The sequence below is a fragment of the Schistosoma haematobium genome, chromosome 1, assembly GCF_000699445.3.
Source record: "Schistosoma haematobium chromosome 1, whole genome shotgun sequence".
Lineage (NCBI taxonomy): Eukaryota > Metazoa > Platyhelminthes > Trematoda > Strigeidida > Schistosomatidae > Schistosoma > Schistosoma haematobium.
The window spans coordinates 84,331,719-84,357,086 of NC_067196.1; the positions used below are offsets into that span (position 1 = coordinate 84,331,719).

Consider the following 25,368-nt stretch of genomic DNA (forward strand, 5'->3'; position numbering starts at 1 on the left):
TTTTAATTGACATAAAGAACCATCAGTTGTTTACTGGTTAGACAAGTATATTTTGTCAGAATACTTGTTACTTTCTTATGAATATAAGGGTCAAGTTTGTTGAGTTTGACGCCGATGAATTCGGCTAGTTGCAAAACATTTACAAGAAAAACTGACTTAGAAATTGGTGGGTTCCGGTCGATGATTTAACAAGTATTGTTCGTATATACTTGATGTCCAATTATAATGATATACAGTTTTCTTACCTGACAAGCAATAAACAGAGGAGGATAATTTCTCGTTTCATTTAGCTGGACTTAACAATTCAGTGAGCTCGGCAAACTTTTTCTAGTTTCCAAACTTTAATTTTCCATCTCTATACTCTTCATGTGCTACAACCTAGATTGAATGGCATTTTTTATATTTGTTGCTACCTTTGACTGCAAATCACAGCTATTTTTGAGACGAAATTTCTGTTGTTCGTTATACGAATTTGATGAACACCTGATCTTCCAACTATAAAACATTCTTCCACGAATTATCCTGTGGTGAACAGCTAGACTACAAGACTGAATGTCATTAGTGGCCACCTAGTTATTTTTCATCTGCTTTTCTATCTGATGGATTGTTTATTTCATGTAGGATATGTTATTATTCTCAATGTGTTTAAGAATGCTCGATTTCAAATCCATGTTATGCGTGACTACAGATTTCCAGCGGTATAAATGTTGTCTGAACCAACTTTGGTCTGTTTCAGAATATCCATTCAGCTTTTATCATGATCATTTGTAACGTTCCTCCAACAGCAAATGTTCGACTTTCTTGGAGGTACTTTGTCTCTTTATATAATATTTCAAACAATGTCTTTTCGAAACTTGGAGTGAGAAGATGAACAAAGAATTTAAACGGATATCTCAGTATTCTCACCCAGGGCATTTATACTTATTGATGAAAACATTTAATTAAATCCTCTGATGACAAAGATATGAAATTTAAGTAATTCGATTATCGAAATAAGAAGTTTCGCATGCGTAACATATACACAAATAACGATGATTACAAATAATACTAATGTACAACGTAAAGAATGAACCAGTAATTAAATTATGCTTGTTATTGCTATGCTTAGTCGTTAACTGATTTATAATGGTTCTCATACTTGAGTATCTCTGCTTTCATGGCCATTTACAGTAAAACATCTTTAATTAACTATCGATCATAATTCAGAAATACACAAATATATGTCACATGACCTTAACTAAAATTTATTCCACATTTTTTCCATTACAAATGGCACACTGTAATACAATTCACTATTGTCTACTCAAGATACTCAACATCCATTGGCCGGATACCATCAGCAACAGCCTTTTGTGGGAGAGAACAAACCAGCTTCCAGCTGAAGAGGAAATTAGGAAAAGACGATGGAAATGGATAGGACATACATTGCGCAAATCACCGAACTGCATCACGAGGCAAGCCCTGACTTGGAATCCTGAATGGGAGCGGAAAAGAGGAAGGCCAAAGACCACATGACGTCTGGAAATGGAAGCAGATATGGAAAGGATGAATAACAACTGGAAAGAGCTGGAAAGGATTGCCCAGGACAAGGTTGGATGGAGAGTGCTAGTGTGCGGCTTATGCTCCTCCACAAGGAGTAACAGAAGTACGTAAGTAAGTAAAATTAGAAAATTTCACTTACTTCACTGACACATCCCTATATCAAAGTGTACGTGACAAAATATTTATAAAGTTAACATTCAAATAAATGACTTTAGATAAAATCCATTTTGACTAAATTACAAATTCATGATTGAAATTTAGCTGATTCAATGTACAGTATAAGTGTTAAGTTCAATATTTGGTTTATTCTCGAAAATTGCCAAGATATATATCTTCAACCTTAATATTTAAACATATTAATTGTCTTGTAACATTCACAAATATTACCAAACAATTTGTGTGCATGAATTGAAAATTAACTTTTATCGGTTGTATGAGGTGATTTCCTTCTCTATGGTTTTGTATGCTTCATAGATCAGTAAAATATAGGTCATGTTCTCACATTCTATTCTGTGAAATTCGAATTATTTTCACTCCATTTAGTTTAAGTGTAATGGTTACTATTCTATAGTTTGAAGCTAAAATAAGATCCAAATTAGATTTTAAATGAAGGTATACTGATTACATGCGAAATAGTATTTAAATAGTTAAACTGATAGGTTTTTGATTGAGATCATGAACCGATTGATGTCAGACCAACATTGAAAACCTGTGAGCACTGGACGGCCGTTTCGTCCTATTGTGGGACTCTTCAGCAGTGCACATCCACGATCACATCCACAGAATTCGTTGAGGTTAAATATTAACGCGGTTTGATGCCGGCTCAGTGGTTTAGAGGTTAAGCGATTGCGCGCGACACTGAAGGACCTGGCTTCAGATACCGTGAACAGAATCGTGGGTGCGCACTACTGAGGAGTCCCACAATATGACGAAACGGCCTTCCAGTGCTCACAGGTTTTCAATGTTGGTCTAACATCAATCGGTTCATGATCTCAATCAAAAACTAAATAATCTTCACAACCCTATACTGATAAACTGTTAAAGCTTTAGTACAAACAATAATATGATGTGATGTATGATTCCGGAAAATGAAGAAGAAAAAGGTGAACATCTTCAATCAGCTTTCATTAAAACGGGACTCTTAATTATTACACATCTATCATCTCACGGATAGGTCCTGGTTTCGAGTTTCGTGGGACGGCATCGTGCATGCGCACTGCTGAGGAGGTCCACACTATGACGAAATGACCATCCAGTGCTTCCAGGTTTTTCATGGTGGTCTAGCTTCAATTGACTCATGAAATCAACCATAAAATTACTAAAATCTCCACAAACCCCTCTACTGATAATAAATATAACTCCAATATTATGTACCAAAATAGTCTAAGCCTCCTAATCGATTAACATTTACTTTTAATGGATAAGTTATTCATTCAAAATTTAACCTAAACTGTAATATGTTTTTTTACAACATTTTTATTTTGTTTAAATATATTTATATTCACATCGAAAGGAGTTTCAAAAGAGATCCATTAAATGTTTGGTTACTAATCATAGTTCATAAAATACATTACAATTACTCCTTTAATTTAACTAAATATAGAAGTTGTAGTAGTTACAATCTACTAACAACAGAAAATTACTTTGTTTTAAATAATAATAATAATAAATTATCTCCATTTTAATATAAACAATGATAATAGTCAATTTGAAAGCTTATTACCGGTAACCGCTACAATTTACATGGAAAATAATAATGATTTTGGATTTTTTTTTATTTCAACTGAAAGATAGTTTCTTGTGATCACGTAGCAACTAACTAATGAAGTTATTATTAGATTCTTTAATCCTAATAAATTATACCTAAACTATTCTCAAATTAAGTTTTTAGTAAATACTATTTAGATCAATAAAAAAACCGATGATCTTTGGGGAGGTGGGGAGGAACCAAGCCTTTATTATCCGATTTTACAGTTTAAGAAATTATTATAGAGCTATTCGGGATAAGACTGATCATTTGTGAGATTGAAATATTTATAGTTGATTAACCACAATGTAATGATCGAGTTCATGATCGTCAGGCATTGAGCACAGATATATTTTTTTGATGAGAACCAAGTAACTCTAAATCTAGGTTCAAAATTTCATGAAGACTATTTCTAATCATCTAACATAAAAAGAGTGTATTCGACGTTAAATCACTTAAGCTGTTGGCCACATTATAACCTAATTGATGTAATCTGATCATCACTAAATGGCTAGGAAAATATAATACTGACCGCTACTCACTGATCGGTCAATGCTAATACCACTTATAAGACTATTCAGTATAATTTTTATAAATGTTTATTTGTCGGTGACATTAAATAATTGCCGATTTGTACAGAGGGTTGACTGAAATAAGAAATATGAGCCACCGAATTATGGTTCATCGATATCAGTTCGTAACCAAAGAGTTTTTCTAAATGAGCAAGTCTTTAAATGACAAAAAAGTAACTATTTTCTTTGAAAGTATTGAGATAACTAATCGTTGTAGAAGAACTAAAATATACTTCAGTGAACATTCCTTAACAGTATGAAATGCGATCATCATAAAGTTGGTAATTATTTAACTTTATGGCTGGTACTATACCCAAATTGGTTGTGATGGAATATGATGTAGTTCTATCCGGACATAACATCCTATGTATGTGTTATTAATTTTAAAATAATAATATAGGTAGTAGAATATTGACTTTTTGTAGAAAAAAACCTTTTGTGGTACGAAAAAGAAATTCACTGCACTCCCCAACAACTAGTGCCACGTAGTAGTATCTAAAACATTACATAATGTATTAGAACTACACTGAAATATACATTTTTTCAATTCATTCACTCACCAACAATACGTTGGTTCGAAGATTTTACAGATATTAAGTCTTATATTCTCTTTAAACTTCAGAGAACTATTGCCCACAACAATTAATTCTCCAGAGAATGCAATGCATAAAAATATATATCTCATGGAACCTAAGCAGGATATTTTCAGACTGGTGTAACTTTTAAATTCAATGATATCATAAGTTATCGTCATGATTTATTATGGCTGACCCCAACCTTCTATCAACCCACTCCAGATAACTAATATATAACTTAGATGCAATGTTAGTTGAATGACATATCTCACAAGCACCTTAATAAGTGATATTTCACAGTTTTAGTAATCTACCTGCCAATGTCACCCAGATTCATGTGCATACGATCAATTTCCCAGATCTCTCAAACATGTTACTTAATGTGATTACATTCTAATACTGTCATCCTCACTAACATACCAACTAATTACCAATCATTTCAAGCCATATCGTGCCATCAACTTGATAAACTGGTTAAATGATGGGACTTTCTGCTGAAAAAACATTTGATAATCTTGTACGATGACTTTTATTTTTTATTGGAATGAACATTAGAGTGTATGAATATAAACGATCAATTTTTGTTATTATCTTTCCATCTGTGATAAACCTTAGGATTTCTCAATTAACCTCGTATTTACAGTGTAACAGATAACAGTGTCACCAAACTGTTGTATGTTAAACTATCAATCACTGATCTAGAGGCTAAGAGTTCGTATGCGAGATTGAAGGTCTTGCCTTCAAGTCACACATGTAGGATCGTGAATGCGCATACTAGTACAAAGCGATTGTGTTGTGCTTTCAGGTTTTTAATGGTGGTCTAGCTTAGATCGATTCGTGAATTTAACTGTGTAAAAACTATCAAACGATTTCCTTTGTGATTTTAATATTCGACTACTAAATAAAAGAAAAGTAACATTGACTTTTCTTCTACTCAAAATGTTGTTGGGTATCTTGCACGTTTAGGTACATTTACACAATTTTTAAAAGTAATTTAACAAGATTAACGTTTCCAGAATTGACGGCGACCAGGATTCAATTGTTCTAGCGGTTAAACGATTTGTAAAATAAAATATTTTAATTAAGAATGAGTTTATTTCACCTCATACACTTGTACATTGCCATCAATAGTTTATCTTATAAATATTTTCTTAGTTAATCAAGTAATGACCTGTCATCCTGAAAGAGTTCTGAAAGGAGGTAACTTAATAATTTTGATTCGGAGCACACTGCACAAACTTATCCATTTCAGTCACCTACCTTCATAATATGAACATATTCCATAAACAACTTTTATATTTTAGCATAAACCAATTGAATGACATTCGTTTAATTTGATGAAAATGATATGAAAGAAGATAAATTCTCATATAAGTGGTATTTGTTGATAATTAAATAACTTTTGCTAAATAAAAATCCAATTAAAGTACATCAATAACATTATGTACTCAATACAATATTCAACATAGATTAACATCTTCAATTAATGTTTTCTGATCTGAATAGAAGAATAGATTTTCGTCCCAATAAGAAATAAATCAATCCAGTTTCCACATGACTAACGTTACTAAAATTTAGAAACAAACAATACAGTTGTGATGTAAATCTTTAATAATTTATAAATATACTCAATGTTTTACAAGCTGAGATGATAGTGGCTAGTAGTAGTGTGGTGTGTTCTACTTATATTGACATAAGTAGTATATGACGTTATTCGTGAACAGAATATCTGGGAACAGAGAAACAAAAGGATCGAACAGTAAAGAATGGAAACAGAATGCAATTTGTATGAAAATGCAAGAACAATGAAGTCTGAGTCATTTTGAGACAATTGATGGACATTTTGTAAATTAAGCATTTATTATATGGTTGTTAGATTTTATTAACAAGTCCTGTAATTTTGTGACAAATACATTCGATTGTCCCCACTCGTGTTATGTTCACTACAGTAGTAGTATTAGTAGTAGAATCCTATATGAGACTTGTCAACTAGATGTGCCTGTATCAATGGGAGGATTCAAGTAACTAATATAAAAATGAATATCCCGTTTTGGTTTTTTAAATAGCAAATAGATAATCTATAAAATGAATGTAAGACTGTAGTTTGCATAGGTATGAAACTAAGTTTATCACATATTAAATGACTTCATGTTGTTTAAGTAATATCCCAATAAGTAGAAAGATTAGATTTTCCGACGTTTCATGACTCAGTGTATTCCACTTCTTCAAAGAATAAATAACCAAATCAAATTTAATCCAAGTTTAAATAGTTATTCCGTTGTATTATCAAGTCAAATCTTGGTAATGATACCTTAAGTAAATATAGCTTTAACTGAAGATTTATTTTCACAGCTAAAATGTGTTATTTCCTGTAGTATTTTTAATAACTGACCAATATCATATCTAAACTTAATGAAGTAGTTGACCTCAGTCAGTTAGTCAACTACAACGTAGGACCCAAATCTATTGCCTAATGTAATATACTTTGAGAAATGAATTATAATTAAACAAGCATGAAATATTGATTGTCTTGCAAAAAGGAAAGCTTTTGATGATTTTAGTAGTATAACTAATCAATGAACACAACCATTGTAATTAAGCAGAATAGGTTAACTAATAACCTACTCTTTGTGAAAATCTACTTATTACTTTAAATGAATACAGTTAGAAGACGATTTTGGAAAAAAAAATCTGTAGAAAACCGAACCACCAAAAAAAGGATTAAATCGATAATAAAATATCTTTGAAGTAGATAAATGGCGATGAAAAATGCTCACTTCGTTCCTTCTTTATTTACCAAATGGCAAAATGGGAATTTTCACTATATAAATAAATGTATGTTGAGGAAATTTATCAAAATATAAATCAGTGAACACATGGTACACAAACTTTGTTCCCTTCAAAAACTACTCTTGACTTGTAATGATAAAACTGTCTTTGTTTATGTTACTCAAATTATCATTGGAAACCATTGGAGGACAGGCTCATTAGCTGTATTGTTGTTTCATGGTTTTTCTAGAATGGTGGGTATAAACGACTCTCTCTCTCTCTATCTCTCTCTCATTTATTTGTTTCAAATTCATTTAGACAATTCACTAGAGATTGAAAAACATAAGAGATTACACAAATTTTTTTAATCATAAAGAATGTAGGTTTATAATGGTTCAACCCTTTTATATTTTATTCATATTACTTATTAAAACTCTTATTTTACTTGTAATAAGTTATTTTATACTGACCCTTAATTTCAATATGAAACCTTCTATATATTCAGTGAGTTTTCTGAAAGTTATTCCCTGGTTCCGATAGAATTTCTTGTTGGTCATTGTGAATATTTATTATATTAACCATGTACTCAAAAAAAGAAGGTTAATCAAACATTGAATTAAACGAATTATGGTTTAATCAATTGTGTAAAAGCGAATACATTAATATGTCTTCATAATGTTTTAAACTTTTTACAGCCAGAAGGGGTTTTGTTGAGATTGTAGTAATTTCAACAGTTGAAATCATGAGTCAATTGAAGCTAGACCACCATGGAAAACCTGGAAGCACTGGACAACCGTGTCGTCCTATTGTAGGACTCTTCGGCAGTGCGAATCCACGATTCGAACCCAGGACCTATCAGTCTCGTGACAGGCGCTCAACCAACTAGACTACTGAGCCGACATCCAACGGTGTTAATGTCTAACTTCAGCTAATCCACAGTCAATCAAATGGAATATATTTATATAAAGAATTTACCTTCCGAAGCTGCCTCCAACAATACAATGCCATGTACGTCCATATTTTTGATTGAATTGATTTCGTAAATAAGCAGCTATATCTTTATCATGTTGACATGTTAACATTGCTTTTAAACATTGTCTAACTGCATCATCTTGCATATTAGCTGGTAGATTACTAGTTTTTACAATGGCTCTATTTAATGTTGTCATAATATATAAGAAACAATTCACAAAAGATGATAAAAACTAATAAACTTTGTAATGATTATTCTAGTAATAACTAACTGATTCTCTAAATAGAATTTGTATCCATCTACTTATATATACAATAGTTAGTTTATTGGGTGTTTTTTTCTTCTTCTTCTAAATAAGCCTATTGACCTTATATAAATAATCATGATAATTAAATAAATGAACACATGAGTAGTAGTAAATTTTGCTTAGAAAGAAACTATGGGATCACATGGTTATTAGTATACGATTTATGAATATATATCGGAGTTTTACATTGAATGTATATAATGATTAACATTTTTTCACTATCTAATCAAAATTCTATATTTATATTCATCTTTCAGGTAGTAAGTAATGGTTTTTTATCTAATTTACAATATATAGAAGAATACTCTTATCGGTTTATCAATTAGATGAATTCAAAAAGGGAAATATTTATGATCTGATCACATCTAGATGAGATTTGAAAGCGTACAGGTCAATTACCTAACCATACATACTTATTTACTTACTTACGCCTGTTACTCCCAATGAAGCATAAACCGCCGACCAGTATTCTCCAATCCACAGTTCAGTCTTCAGTGATAAGGATGGGAGGTCTTTCGACTTATATTGATCCTTGGTGTTTGTAATGATGTCGAGGTAAAATCTCGTTTTGAATATATCAACAGAAGGTGCTGATATTACGTGCTTTGGTAGAGAATTCCAGTAATTCACTACTCGGTGCGAGAAACGAAACTCTAGACGTAAACGATTTGATCTCGGTTTTTGAACTTTCTTCGAATGTCCTCTCAAATGATTAGACGGAAGTAAAAGATAAGACTTGTTGATACCAAGGTTATCGTTCAGTATACGATAAGCCAATATTTGATCACCCCGTATTCTACGGTAAGATAACGGAATTAAGTTAAGGTGTTTCAGTCTTTCTTCATAAGATAGTCCATCTTAGTACCATCTTAGTACCTCGTTGTTGGACTCTTTCAAGTATATCTACCTCATACTTGAAACAAGGACTCGCTGCTTGGAACCCATATTCTAAATGTGGTCGCACATAAATTAAATATAATAATTTAAACGTTTCGTCATCTAAATACTGGAAAGACCTACGAATAGACCATAATACCCTATGACCTTTCTCAGCAGCAGCCTTGCAGTGACTAGTGGTTTTAAGATCACTGCTTAATATGACTTCTAAATCTTTATAGTTTCTTACTTTGGGTAGCACGAATCCACATATTGTATAGTGACATGCTAACTAGCTGCGTACTGCCTACAGCTTTTTTCTTTTCGTTTCGTTTTCCCCGTACTGTAGTCCATTTTTCATCACTCAGGACACCGAGACTATTTGGAACGGTAACGGTTTTATCCAGATCTTTAATTCCCACCAGAGGTACATGATTACAAATGTCAATGTCAGATGGTACTTCCCTCCTCGTTATTGTTAACGGAGAGTTCACTTTTCCATCAGTCACAGTCGGGTGTTTGAGGTGTCTCGTAACAGCACGTACTACACTGACACATTCTTCACCGTCAGTGCTCGTGTTATCGGTGCAACCGCCATCGTTTTTCCTACAGGCCAAAGCCGATAGGCTCATAGCCTCCTGCATTAGTAACGTCTTATTTGCACAGCAAAACATGCAAAGCCAATGCGAGTTAGGCTTCGAGCATCTTTTGTATGTCGTAGGACTTAAACGGGTACACATCTTATGGAATCACTTTTTGCACTCATTACACTGCATTTCTTCCTCCACAGGGAGCAAACAGTTTGGTTGTCCATATTTATGAGTACTACCAAGCATTGTAGTCAGATTATGGTTTAAAACACAATGTGACCACAATATGAACACAAGTGTCAGTCAATGAGTGTAAGGGTACCACAAGACAAACTTTAGCAAGATTTCAAACCTTTACTAAAGTACTTTAATATAAAGTAGACCAAGAATGCTTTTGATGTGACAATTATACAAAGGTAAGGATAATCACAAGTACAAAATCACTGCCCTTTTTGAAACTCGCGCGTCTATTTAATCATTTTTATCTGGAATTGCTAGTCTTCATTAAATGTATCTGTGATCTCCTGGAATAAAACAGAATTAATAACAAGTTCCTTGATTTGAATGGTTATCTTGGTAATTAAGTAATGTTCAAATTTGAAGGTGAAATATTTCGAGACTTTTTCTTATAACATGTTTCAAATATTTCAAGTTTACAAATATTTTGTAAATCGTAGTAATCTGCAAATTAATTTACTTTACTGACGCCTGTTACCCCTCGTGGAGGAGCATAGGCATAGGTATCATTTAACACCTGTAAATTAATGCTTGATGATAATTTATTTCTTGGGCTGAATGGATTGATTGTATAAATATTTCAAGATAATTAAACCAGTAACACAAATTATCCGGTTTCATAGTATGTATGATACACTTAACCAACAGAGTTTGGATTCATTTGGTCCTATTTCCAAATCTAGATTATTTGTAATATCACACGATCTTCAATCAATGTATTCATTGTAAACATAGTTGACTTCATTGGTTATATTATTACCATTGAAAATTTGACAGAAATTTATGTTGAGACTAATCACTGATGACCGCATGATAATTTCGAGTCTCTAACTTGTGTACATTTTAATTTTAAAACATAAGTATTATTCTAGCAGAAAATATAACTTGAACCTTGTAATTATAAGCAGAGATGGATGGTGTCTAATAATGTAATCTAGAACGTGCATTTTGTCGTATTTGGGACTCGTTGGTTGGATACACCTGCATCCCAGAGTTGGTGTTCACTCCGGCACTGGAACCCAGTACCGTTCGCTTCAAACAAGCAATATAAGCAGAGATGGATTGTGACAAGCAATAGGATCCAGGCAATATCGAGTCACAATCCTCATAAAATGTACATATGCCAATATGAGACTGATCAATTATAATCCTAGACATCAATAGGAAGATCAATTGAACCTTGTAAGTATGGGAGAGAAAAGTATAATACTTTGTTCTTATATCAATTCAATGCAGATTTTATTAAAATACCCTACATTCCAAATAAACGCATTAATAAATCCCTAAGAAGTAAATATACCATAAGAAAATGTTTAATCGCTTAACAAAAACTAGTCTTGTACTTTACTCCAATTCCACTTTTTTCCTATCATCAATAAACTACTTTAAAAAGAAAATTAAAATTCACAATATTGTCAGTTAATTAGAGCAAATCATTTGAGATATGTAATGTTCAATGTTATATACCGTTAAAATTGTTAAACATCATGCACTGTACCATGTGTACTACTCAATTACCCTTTATTATGTATCACATGTTGTCTGTGTGCCAGATTCTCTTCCAGTATGTTTATAGAATAATAATAATTTTCATGTTGATTAGATAATGTGATACTGTATTATTTTAAATAGATTCATTGCATTAACTATTTGTCCCATCTCAAGTAAGTGTCATGTTATCAACCTGTAAAGGTTTAAGTCCTTTGGAACATACTCAATAAAAAACATAGCTGTTAGTCTTTTTATCATTTCAATATATATATGATATTGTAAGTATATATGAACTGATATAAGCAATTGAAGGTAATATTTGTGAATGTTTATTTTTATTTGTATTATTGAACATCGTGTTGAATACAGAAGAAACATTTTCGTAGCAGGAATTTTTTTCTTCTTTGAAGCTACTTTTGATCTTTGATTGACTTTATTGATATTTCGATCACCTTTGAACGTCAACTAGATAGAAATATATTTCTTTTCTATACGAATATTCGTCAAGATTAGAACGAATAGTTTGACAGTAATTGAGCGCCGAGTATAGAGAAGTCATTATATGTGAAAATTATATTTGAAACAATACAATTTATGTTTTGACATGTACATCGATGTTTCATTATCAAAAAATTTTTCCACCTTGAACCTGAACTTTATTTATTTATTTATTCCTTCATATCAATCTCTTACACATACATACATACCTGCACACTCACACACATACGATTTGTTACTCAGTTAATTATTTCTATGTAGTTGAATTCTTCACATGATTTGTAGTTAACTGACTCATTTGATCCTATTTTACAAAAAATCAACATCCAAATATGATTGGTTTAACACAGTATAATCCTGATTGTTAAAAGCTATATATGTCTTTGATAATTTTGATTTTGATTATTACCCTGAAGAAGTCCAGACAAGTTAGCTGGACGAAACGTTGGAATTAGTTATATTTCAATCGCTGAGAATATTTCAAATATAATTTTCACATATATTTCTTTTCTAGTTGGTTCAGTATTATACTTCATTATAAACGGTTATGGACAACCATTTTCTTGAAGGTAGTAATTGATGATTACACAATCTTTCTCTGACTATTGATGAGTATAACATTCGGCGAGACTCTAATTTATGGACTACCTTTGAACGAATCTTAAGTGAACTTGAGAAATATTAGCCAATCAGCAAACAGACAGTATAGAGAAAAAAATGTTATAAAAAACTAAGGAAATAAAGTGGATACACTTCTTATATGTGGTTCAAAAACTTGTCGAAGTTAGAAAGAGGTTCAGAGGTCCTAAAATCGTAATGGATGCAGTAGAGGAAATCATCCATACGGCTACAGAATAGTCGGCCTTTGGAGCCACGATAAAGTCTCAAAAACTCTTTCAGCCTCAACCACATAGCTTCAATATTGTTTATGTGCACGCCGGTTGTTGAGTGCACAAAATTCTACTTGTGGATAACGACACGATGCATATAACCAAGCCTATTTAGGAGTCTGTACGCTTTAAAATCATCCGCATATATTGTAGTACCTGGCTGCAGCCAGTGTTACTGGTGCTTTTATTATCCAGCTCTCAATAATTGTCGTAATTTGCCTTAGTTAGGAATTATGTATGGGGTTTTCATCACGAACTGACGTCAGCTATAATGTCAGAACTTTATTTAGTCAAATGTATGAAAGGCTTTCGCGTTAAAATCTGAGATCTATTATCTTATACTTGATTGATTCGTCCATAAATTATAGTCACGCCGTTTTATTTGTTATAGTCGCTCAATTATCACGTTTTTTACAAAATTCCCTGTGAACCGAACGTACGTTAGCATTAAGCACTGAAGTTGACGCCATAACCTGGAAATCTCTAAAACGCCTCTGATCGGCTCGTCCAGAAATTAGAGTTTCGCCTAACATTCTAGCTTTGTGGTAAAGTGTTTTTATAACATATTGGGTGAATTCTCTGAAAATTCACTCCATGTTTCATTCTGATATGTATACCTTTGAGAGATTTCTTCATTCGCTGCTAGCGTCTAGAGCAAAAGTCGAACAAGAGAGAATTCTCACTTTTATTCACTTAATCGTAGATAATTCGGAAAGACTGAACCAGTTTCTATTGGGAAAACTTATTTACTAGTATAGGGGTTGTGGAGATTATTAACTTTTTGAGTGAGATCATGAACTGATTGATGTTAAACCACCTTTGGAAACCTGGAATCACTGGACGGCCGTTTCGTCCTATTGTGGGGCTCCTCAGAAGTGCGCATCCGCCATCCCGCTCGCGGGATTCGAACCCAGGGTCTTCGGTCTCGTTTCCTAAACTGGTCTAACATCAATCGGTTCATGATCTCAATCAAAAACTTAATAATCTCCACAACTTCTATACTAGCAATTAACATGTCCTCACTAGTGACTAGCTTCGTGAGGGAATTCTCGAAGTTCTAGTGAGAAGCCGTGACTAGTGGAGCTAATCCATATTGGATAGAGACAGGTATCTACCTCAGTACAACTGAAGTTGGTCGCGCAATTTCGTGGATTGGTTGATGTTAGACACTAGCACCACAGGATGCCAGCTCAGTGGTCCAGTAGGTAAGGCGTTCGCGCGCGAGACCAAAGGCACCGGGTTCGAATCCCTCGAGTAGGATGGTGAATGCGCACTACTGAGGAGTCCCACAGTAGGACGAAACGGCCGTCCAATGCTTCCAGGTTTCGAAAGGTGGTGGCCTAACATCGATCGGTTCATGATCTCACTCAAAAACGTGTTTACTCATTTAAAAAGTTTCATTTGATGTCATTTCAATGAATTTACAGTTTTACTTTGACAATAAGATGACATAATACTTTACTGAATCACTGGCAATCTAATAAGAAAGATTATTTAACATTGACAGACTTTTTGACATATCTAGCGATATTTTTAGTGAAATTAGTCCTGTCCTCATTTAATTTCCCTGACTTGGAATTATCTTAAATAACTTAAGTTTTAAAAATAATGAACTTGTCAAGAAAGCTATTTAATTAAACTGATCAAACTTTCTTTATTCAAGATATGATGGTCATATTCTCTCTCTATGTGCACTATTGTGATGTGTGATACTGATGTCGATAGATATAAATAGTATGTATCGTCAATCAAAAGTGAAACGCCTAGAAGGTTAAGAAGATCAAAGAAAAGAGAACAAGAACAAAGAATGATTGGTGCGGAAACGAAAGAACAATAAAGTCTGAGACGATTGATTGACATTTTGCAAATTAAGATTTTATTAAGAGATTCTATGATTTTGTGTTCAAATACACTTGATTGCCCCCTCTTGTGTTCATGTTCACCATACTATGAGCTTTATGTAAAGTATTCAAAGATTTTAACTTTATTTAAACATTTAGGTACGATATTTTTCGTATTAAAAAGTCTTCATTGAGTTAAATTAGGTAAATTTACCTACAATAAAAGGTCTTAAAATATTCAAGGATTCAATTACTTTATCAGTGTTTTATTGCACTGCTAGACTGACCTTGAGAGTGTTCATCTAATAATCAGTACCAAATGAGGGTTATAAACCAGTGTGAGGAATTAGAATTATTATTTACAGTTGATGATTAGGGTTAGAAATTAGATTTACAGTTTTCATCACGAACTGATATCAGCTACAATGCCAAGACTCTATTTAGCCAAATGGATGAGTGAATTTCGCACCAAAATCCGAGACCTGTTATCTTATACCGGATTGGTTCGTCCACAAATTATAGTCTCACCCATTTACCTTTATCATTTACTATAAATGATGTTCTTAGTATATTATGACTATAAGCTTTAGAAAAAAACTATTTAGGACATTTGAACCATTGTGATTAATTTAATTGGAGTATATGGATAAAATGCATAGGATGTTAATATTGATAGAAACTACAATCAAGTGTATGGAATAGTTAAAAGAGTTTTGATTAAATAACTTAAAGTTTGAATACTTTTCCAAATAAACGTGATAAACGATAACATCTAACAACGAACACATTGACTGTTTAAAAGTTACAATCATGTTTGTGAACTTATGTTGTCAAAGTAATAAGTATGATGGGTTTTATTTAGAGAAAGGAAAATATTTATCTTTTTCAAAACCTGAATGATTATGTTTTCTCAGTTTCGATCAGATCGCTACAATCATTTTAGAATTCATTTAGTTATGGATTGTTTGAATCTTTCCATTGATATTTAGGACTGCAGTTAATCCATCTTTTATTGGCATGTGTTCATCCAGTGCAGATTGCCACAATCACAAGCATTGTAGGCAAAGATGGATGGTGGCTAGCAGTGGAATCAAGGACGCGCGTTTCGTCGTATTTGCGACTCGGTAGCTAGATGTATCAAACATCTTACAATGCTTGTGATTTAAGACAATATCAAGACAATCTTCACAGGATGTACACATTTCAACAAGAGACTGATCAATTACAGTCCTCAACATCAATGGGAAGATTCAGTTAACCAATACAAAATGAATAGAAATTCACCTCGTTGCACAAGCTAGTGGGTATCTGAACTTATTTGTTAAGTGGATATTGCGATGACATTTTAAGCGAACGGTATTGGGTTGAAGCCTCGGAGTGAACATCAACTCTCGGATGCATGTACATCCAGCTGACGAGACGCGCTTCCTTGATTCCACTGCTAGCGACTAAACATTTCAGAATTTATAACACCTTATATACTTCATGTGAAATTATCGTCAAATGACTTTGTCGGAGATAGTTGAACTTTTTTGATATAGGATTCGTTCTTATTTCCTTCATTAGCAAGGTTTACTTTAAAAATAAGTCAATATCACGTTTTCTATACGTTTTTTTTCATGATGAGGTTAAGAATTAAATGTGGAAAACCACCTAACTAAGAACCGTCTAATTTATAAAAATAAAACATAACTACAAGGAATAAACTGATTATCTAATGGTTAAACTTCTAGGTACTTTATCAAACAACTGTCCAGCTAACATCTCATGGAGCAAACGCTTCTTTTCGTGTTAACAGATATGTCATGACTATATGCATCAAGAAATATGTTTCTAATAATAAACCTTTCCTGTTGACTTCCTCTAATCATGAAATGTTTATGATAGATTATTATTGTCCTGGGTTCAAATCTCACGAGGCGGAATCGTGGAGGCCTACTGCCGAGGAGTCCCACAGTAGTACGAAATGGCAGTCCAATGCCTCCAGGTTCTCCATAGTGATCTATCTTCAATTGACTCATGATCTCAACTATTAAAAAATTACTATAATATCCACAAAAACCCCTTCTGATATGAGTCGACATATACTCACTAGTGAAGGTCTCCAAGAAATATTTCTTGGAGTTCTAGTGAGAAGCAGTGACCAGTGGAGTTCAACCAGGTCTTTTATGAGATAGTAACTCACTGAAGATAATGGTGTATGTGTCGCTCAATTTCGTGGATTGGTTGAAGTAACACATTGACACCGTTGGATGCCGACTGGCTCAGTAGTCTAGAGTGCAAGCGTTTGCGCGTGAGACCTATAGGTCCTGAGTTCGATTTGTGGATACGCATTGTTGAGGAGTTCCAAAATCGGACGGAACGGCCGTGTAGTGATCTCAGGTTTTCCATGATGGTCTAGCTCCAACTGACTAATGATCCGCCAAACCCCTTCTGATATTAGTGTTTTATTAAGTTACTAGTCAGTCAGCTACAACGTAGGACCAGGCACATATGTGCATCGGTCCAGGTTGCCATACCGCATCAGCACAACAAGATGAACACCGGATTCATAGCAGTGGTTATGTCAAAGGTGGTAATATATAAGAGAAAGATTGCATATAGAGATATAATACAAGAAGAAAGAATTGGTTCGTAGAAAGAAAGATATGAAGCGATTTTAATCTCTTAGTTTAAGGGAAGACAGGGAGTGTATACACCGACGCCATTGTGATCGATTCTGAGCCATGTCACCAAGAGTCTCCAACCATTGGTTACGATAGTCACGTGGACCCCAACCAAGTAGTCTGCATCTACCAACATGGCTCAGACTAGAAGTTAGTGACTTCAAGCACTGATGCCACGTTTTGGTTTGGCCGCCCCTAACTTTCTTCCAACCATTTCCAATACCGGATAGCATTGCACGTCGTGATAATCGGTGTTCAGGCATACGTAACACGTGGCCCAACCATCTCAGTCGATGAAGATTCACAACCTCATCGGTTGATTTACCATCATTCTTTAATACCCTGCGTCTAACCTCACTATTACTTACCCGGTGATCCCAGCAGACTCCAGCAATATTTCTAAGGCATCTGTGGTCAAATACTAATAGCTTACGAGTGTCTTCTACTCTTAATGACCATGTTTCGCTGCCGTAAATTAAAACAGAACGGACTGCTGCGCAGTATACTTGTCCTTTTATTGATAGACGGATATCTCGCCTTCACCATAGGTGATGTAAGTTGGGAAAAAGGAAATGAGCTTTCTGAATCCGTGTAGAGATTTCATCAGACATCAACTTATTAGGGCTGCTCAGACTTCCAAGATATGTGAAGTTGTCAACGCGTTCGACTACTTCACTCCCTATCCTTAGTTCAGGTGTTGATGCAGACCAGTTCTGAAGCAACAACTTGCATTTCGAGGGAGAGAAGCGCATTCCAAACATTCTGGCATTGTTGCTCAGTGCTACCAGAAGACTCTGCATTTTGTCAGCGTCTTCATCAAACAGGACTATGTCATCTGCGTATTCTAAGTCGATAAGTGGACCTCCTGGTAGGAGATCAATACCCGAGAACTCAGTCGACGAGAATGTTATTTCCATCAGTAGATCTATGATGAAGTTGAACAAAAATGGGGAAAGTGGACATCCTTGACGGACACCACTTGAGGTTGCAAAGGTAGATGACAGTTCGCCATAAGCTCTGACTCGACTAGTAGTGTTCGAGTAAAGAGCCTTTACAAGGTTTATGTACTTCTGGGGTACGCCTTTCAATGACAGACACTGCCACAGAATCTCGCGGTCTACCGAGTCAAATGCTGCTTTTAAGTCGAGAAAGACCACCATTGTCGGACGCCGATAAGTATGCCTGTGTTCTAGAATCTGACGAATGGTGAATATGTGGTCGATGCAGCCACGACCAGGTCTAAAGCCAGCTTGATTCTCTCGTGTTTGCAGTTCACGAGTCTTAGTTAGGCGTCTGATAATTATCGAGGCTAGTATTTTAGATATTATATTAGTTAAACTAATCCCTCTGTGGTTGTCACAGGATGATTTTGACCCTTTCTTATATATTGGGACGATAAGTGATTGTGACCAGTTAGATGGGATAACGTCTAACTCCCAGATTTTAGCTAAAATATTAGTCAACCTAATCGCTAAAATTGGACCACCATCCTTAAAGACCTCTGGAGCCAGTCCATCTGGACCAGCTGCCCTTCCTTGCTTCAGATTAACTATGGCCTTTTGAACTTCAGCGAGAGTTGGGGGACCTACTTCAATGTTCCATTCACACTGTCTGGGAATGGAGGGTAGTTGTAGAGTAGCTGAAGGCCAGCTGAACTGTTCTCTGAAATGTTCCGCCCATCGTTCTAAACGCCTGGACTGGGAGCAGATGAGTGTATCGCCTTTTTCCGATATAATCTCACTTACACTTGACTTTTATTAGTCTGTAAAGCTGTCTTGTGTTCCCTATAGTCGCCGCCTTTTCCATCTCTTTTGCTTTCGTTGCCCACCACTGCTCACGGTCGTTTCTTAGACTTTTTCTTAACCTAGATCTGATTTGTTTTCGCTCTTCATCGTGTTCAGAGCCTGATGTGATGAGTTTACGAGAATCCATCAGTGCAATAGACCTAGAGGAAATCCATTGGTTCTTTGTAACCCTGTGGTTTAAATCACTGATGTCACTGCTGTTTCCACAGCTGTTTGTATATCTTTCCAAGCAACATCTGGGTCAACCTCGTTTTCAGAACTACCTACTTGTGACCTCAACTGTTCTTGGAACCTACTTTTGGTTTTCTCGTTACTCAATTCAGTTCTAATGGGTCTTTTTACTGAGGCTTTTTTGCGTCCAGTGAGGCGCAAGCAGATGCGTGCCCGTATTGGGGCGTGGTCGGAGTCCAAGCAAGTACTCCAGAACGAGCGACAATCTTGTACCGACCCTCTCCAACGATGACTGATGGCAAAATGGTCTATTTGAGTCTATCGTTGGTTTGGTGTAGGGGGTCGCCATTTTAGACGATGTCTCTCCTTATGCTTAAAATCTGTGTTTGCTAAAAATAAACGATTGTCTGAGCACAGTTGCAGCAGACGATCACCATTATCTGTTCGCTGATCCGGAATACTAAAATACCCACCTAAATGCCTTTCTGTTTGGTTTAAACTACTTATCTGGGCATTAAAGTCACCTGCTACGAGTACTGTGTCTGAGCGTTTAGCTTTCTGAAGAAGTTCGGACAGCTTTCTGTAAAATTCATCTTTCACATCAGCTGAGCTGCAGTCAGTGGGAGCGTAGGGAGAAACGACAAAAAGGCAACGACGTGTGTCCCTATCCTTCCGAGTTCTTACGGAGCCGTTTAGCCGAACAGCACATAGACGACTGTTGACGGGGATCCACTCTAGCAGTGCTTGTTCCGCCCTCATGCTTAGTGCTATGCCTACACCTGCCAGTCCACGAGAACTGGCCATCGGGTCACCAGATACACGGAGGGTGTATCTCGTTGGCTCTCCGTTTTGTCGAGGTGAGGTCAAGTGAATGACCACACTGGGATCCTGTATGCGTGTTTCGGAGACACAGCATACATCAATGGAAAGAGATTCTAGGGTTTTAGCCAAGGAAGCCTGCTGACCGATTTGACATAGAGTGCGTACGTTGAAAGCTCCAATGTGTAGTTTGGAGCGAGGTTTCAGTAGACCTGGGACAGAGTTTTGAGCACTAGAATCGTTGGCTATGGTGACACTTGAGGAGGAAGTTTAGGGTTGAAAGTCGATGTAGGAGGAATAATAGGAATTGAAGAGGAAGGTTGATTATGAATACAGTGGTCTTGGGTGCTGTTAGAGGTATGAGGGCGGTTATCACTTCCCGGTTGCCCACACCGTGGAAGGGTTCTTCTGGAGGTACCTGAAAAGGAAATTGGATTAGAGGCGGTCTCAGTGACCTGAGAGCGTGACCGCAGTGCCCAAGGGACAACTGCTTCAGGCCGGTCGCGCACGACATTTTCGTGGAAGGTTTTTAATGTGTTAGCTCCGTTCTTCAAAGGGCCTTACTGCCAGAGACGGAAATCCGTGAGGTAAGGTGAGGTGTGCATTTTTAGGGTCGACCTTTTCTAACCCCACCCCTCCTTGTGGGAAGGCAGCATCGCTGTCATGCTGGTTGTCTGAAGGAAACACCTTACTGCTGTCACACCTCTGTACAGTCAGCAGTACGACCTCGCCTTCGGACCTTGGGTTTGTTGCTTTTAGTCTTACCGCTCTTCAACCGACCTGTCTGACATGGTAGGACCTTGAGGAACGGTTGTTCCAGCCAGTATAGCTCGGTTACTTCATCACGATAGGCAAGCTCGACCACCACGTCAAGGTAGCAACAACGGTCGGGTACTAAGTTACTATACAAATGTATCATATAAAAAAAAGATATAATACTACAGATTAACTGAAAATTTTATTCTACTTTACATTAATATTTACAATGCTGATACATAATACGAGGAAGTATAAAATGCTTGTCAATATATTTGGTTGGATGTAAATACTTTTATAGTTATAATATGATCCGAATTAATTACACAAGTTGGATTTAGATGAAATTAATGTGCTTTGTACAGTAAGAATGCCAATTGGTCAACAAAATATCGAAAACAGTATTCTAAATCCCATGTATCAAAGCTAAAATTAAAAAAAGATCATAAATAATAATAATACTGTTTTGGATTGATTACTATGTTGATAATAAACAATAAATAATGCTCTAGCAGCTTGTGAACTGATAATGATGTATATGATTTATCATTTGTAAGAATGCAGTAACTGGATAATATTAGGATTTTAGTAGTTGACATCATGATTCAATTGAAGCTAGACCACTATGGACCCGACCGAAGCTGCTACCTTGATGCGGTGGTCAAGCTTGCCTATCGTGATGACCCAACCGAGCTATATTGTCTGGAACATATGTTCCTGTAGGTTCTACCATGCCAGGCAGGTCGAATGGAGAACGGTAAGACTAAAAGCAACAAACCCTCAGACAACCAGCATCTGAAGCAATGCTGCCGTCCCACAAGGAGGGGTGGGATTAGAAAAGGTCGACCCTAAAAACGTCACACCTCACCTTACCTCACGGATTTCCGTCTGCGGCGGTAAGGCCCTTTGAAGAACGGTTTCCAAATGCCGGTTTCCTTAACAAGTCTGAACAATTGTCTGCTATTACCTATTGCCTCTGCCTTTCCCATCTCTTTTGCTTTCGCTACCCACCACTGTTCACGATCATTGCGTAGACTTCTTGTCAGCTTGCGCTTAAGCTGACTCATTATGTTCAGAGCCAGGTGGAATGAGTTTCCGAGCATCTATCAGTGTGATAGATGCTGCTGAGATCCAGTGTTTCTCCCTAACCTTCTGGTTTACGTTACTAGCAGATATCAGTGCTGTTTCCACAGCTTTTCGGATATCATTCCATGCTGCCTCGGGGTGGGCATCACGTACATGGCTGCCTAACTTTTTCTAGTTGTTCCCAAAATATACTTTTAGCTTGACTATCATTAAGTAGGACCCTAAGAGGTCTCCTTGCAGCATCTTTCCTACATCCAGTAAGACGCAGACAGATACGTGCTCGTACTAGAGCACGATTTGAGTCTAAGCATGTGCTCCGGAATGAGCGACAGCCTTCTATCGAGCCCCTCCATAGGTGGCTGATAGCGATGTGATCTATTTGGGTCCAACGTTGGGATGAATTAGGGGTCGCCAAGTTAAAATATGTTTTTGCTCATGCTTAATGTTAATATTTGCAAGAAAGAGGCGGTTATCTGAGCATAGCTGCAACAGACGGTCGCCATTATCTGTTCTTTGAGCCACGACACCATAAGATCCACCCAAGTGTCTTTCCCTATCGCTTAGTTTACCTATTTGAGCATTAAAGTCACCGGCCACTATTACTACATCCGAACGCCTAGCTTTTAGGAGAAGGTCCGAAAGCTTTCAGTAAAACTCATCTTTTACATCATCTGCGCTGCAGTCAGTGGGAGAATAGGCAAAGACGACGAAGAGGCAACGACGAGTGTCCCTATCTTTCCGAGTCCTTATTGTTCCGTTCAATCGGACAGCACACAGACGACCGTCTACTGGGATCCACTCTAAGAGAGCTATTTCTGCCCTAGGACTCAATGCTATACGTACGCCGGTGAGGCCACGGGAAGCAGGATCTGGGCTTCCAGATACACAAAGTGTGAATCGAGTCGGTTCTTTATTTTGGCATGGTGAGGTCAAATGAATGACACTACTCGGATTCTGTATGCGCGTTTCGGAGACGCAGCACACATCGATGGTGCGGGATTCTAAAGTCCTAGCTAAGGAAGCCTGTTGTCCTATTTGGCACAGTGTTCGGACATTATAAGCTCCAACATGAAGTTTAGAGCGTGGTTTCAGGAGACCAGGAATAACGTTCCGCGTACTCGAATCGTTTGCGCTAGCGGTGCGAGGTGATAAAGGGATGTGAGAAGGGTTAGTCGGGGAGATAAGAGAGGTATTAGGAGGTGTAGGAAGGATTTCAATGTGACCAACTTGTTCTCTTGTGCTGTTACGGTTGCTATCATCTCGCGGTCCCCAACCAGGTAGTCTACACCTACCGACATGACTCAGACCACTTGTCAGTGACTTCATGGACTTGTGCCATATTTTGGTCTGGCCGCCCCTAGCTTTGTTCCAACCTACTCCTATACCACTGAACATCGCACGTCGAGGCAGTCGGTCGTTATGCATACGTAACACGTGTCCAAGCCACTATGGAAAACCTGTAAGTACTGGATGGCCGCTTTGTTCTATTGTGGGACTCTTCAGCACTGCACCTCCACGATTCCACCTCGCGATATTTGAACCCAGGATCTATCGGTCTCGTGCATGAACACTTAACCTCAGAATCACTGAGCCAGCCGGCATCCAACGATGTTAATGTGCAACCTCAACTGATCCATGAAATTGAGCATGAATGTGACTCATGATCTCAACTATTAAAATTACTATAATATCGACAAAACCCCTCCTGATAATATTACGATTATCAAAATATTACAATTATTACAGCAACCTGTTAACCATTAAGACTAAGGTCGATTAATTTAATTACCATACGTCATTATAGATGATAATATACATAAATGAAGGACAACCATTCAAAAGAGAAATTCAATCCAATTAAGTATAAAAGACCAAAATGAACTCATTATATATGTTCTGAACAACAACCAAGTGTTTGTAAATAAGCCATACAGTTCGAGGGACAGATTACTAAACTTGGTAGTTAACTTGATCGTCATTTGTTTTCATTGATAAGCTAGTATAATAAATACATCTTGCAAGATCAACGAACTAATGGCAAAACTTTTTAATTTGATAATAATGATATTATACTCATCGATATCGATGTGAAAGTTCTTAAGTTATGATAATCATTTGAGTATTATGTAATCAGTTATCCAATTAACAATGCAATAAACACTCAAAAATTGAATTACATGTTATCTGAAATTGAAAGGAAATAATTTTGGTCACGATCAAACCATCCAGCTCAAAGAACAAAACTCCATCAAAATCATCCACTTGAGCTACAAATCTTCTCCACCATCTCAAGAAAATAATCCACTAACTTTCAACGAATTGATACAAAAATGTACTGTATGCCTCATAACTTGACAATTTAGTATTCATTCATGGGTATTCACTGTTAAAAATTCTTAAGTTATGATGAAACGGGTTTCATTGTGATCCATGATTTCCAGTGATACTTTACATGGTGTTAGTAATTTTCACAAATCATACAACTTTATAATAATTGTTTTACATGGTTTCATATCTTTCCTAACAATATTATTGTGTGTAAGTTCTCTAAATATTTTAAACTTTTAGTATGAACATGATCAACTACGCCTGGAGCCCCTCTAGGGCTACTTCCGGTCCCAAGCCCGGATAAAGGTTGAAGATTGGGCGTGGGGTTAGCGAACCCATCACGTAGAAAACTAACTCGCTAAAAGAACACTAACCAGAAAAATTATGAACATGATTGTTATTATTTTTTTAAATTAATCAGATCAATACACTAGATAAATCGTCATAGACATACCTTCCAAATGTTGTTCCAACTTTACATTCCCAACAACCTGAATATGTCTCTTTGAATGTTTTCGCAATATAATCAGCTATATCATCATGAGATGAGAATAAATTCATAGCTTCTAATGATAATTCAATTGCATGTTGTTGCATTTGTTCAATTTTTTTAGTTGAACTGGACATTGTTCTGTCACAATCAAACAAATAGAAACTACCTATCACAAACGAAGTATATTTGTTACTAGCTAAATTATTTCATTTTGATTTAGTATTTATATTAATAATTATAGCTATACATTCTTGTTATATATACATAATTAGTAGCTTACAATCAATGACAATGTTTTGCCATTGTACCAAGAAACTATTATTGATTACAATTGAG

At 36.0% G+C, this 25,368-nt stretch overlaps 1 protein-coding gene across 1 annotated transcript; it reads right to left on the bottom strand.

Moving 5' to 3' along the window:
- Positions 1-1,299: 1,299 nt before the first annotated feature.
- MS3_00002311 (uncharacterized protein) lies at positions 1,300-25,368 on the bottom strand (the record flags this gene model as incomplete). The annotated part of the gene is made up of 4 exons (XM_035731698.1): positions 24,994-25,368; positions 8,907-9,281; positions 8,181-8,357; positions 1,300-1,378 (listed from the first exon to the last, which is right to left on the bottom strand). Exons 1-4 carry the CDS (start codon positions 25,164-25,166, stop codon positions 1,300-1,302), a joined length of 804 nt encoding a protein of 267 aa, XP_035589990.1. The 5' UTR covers positions 25,167-25,368.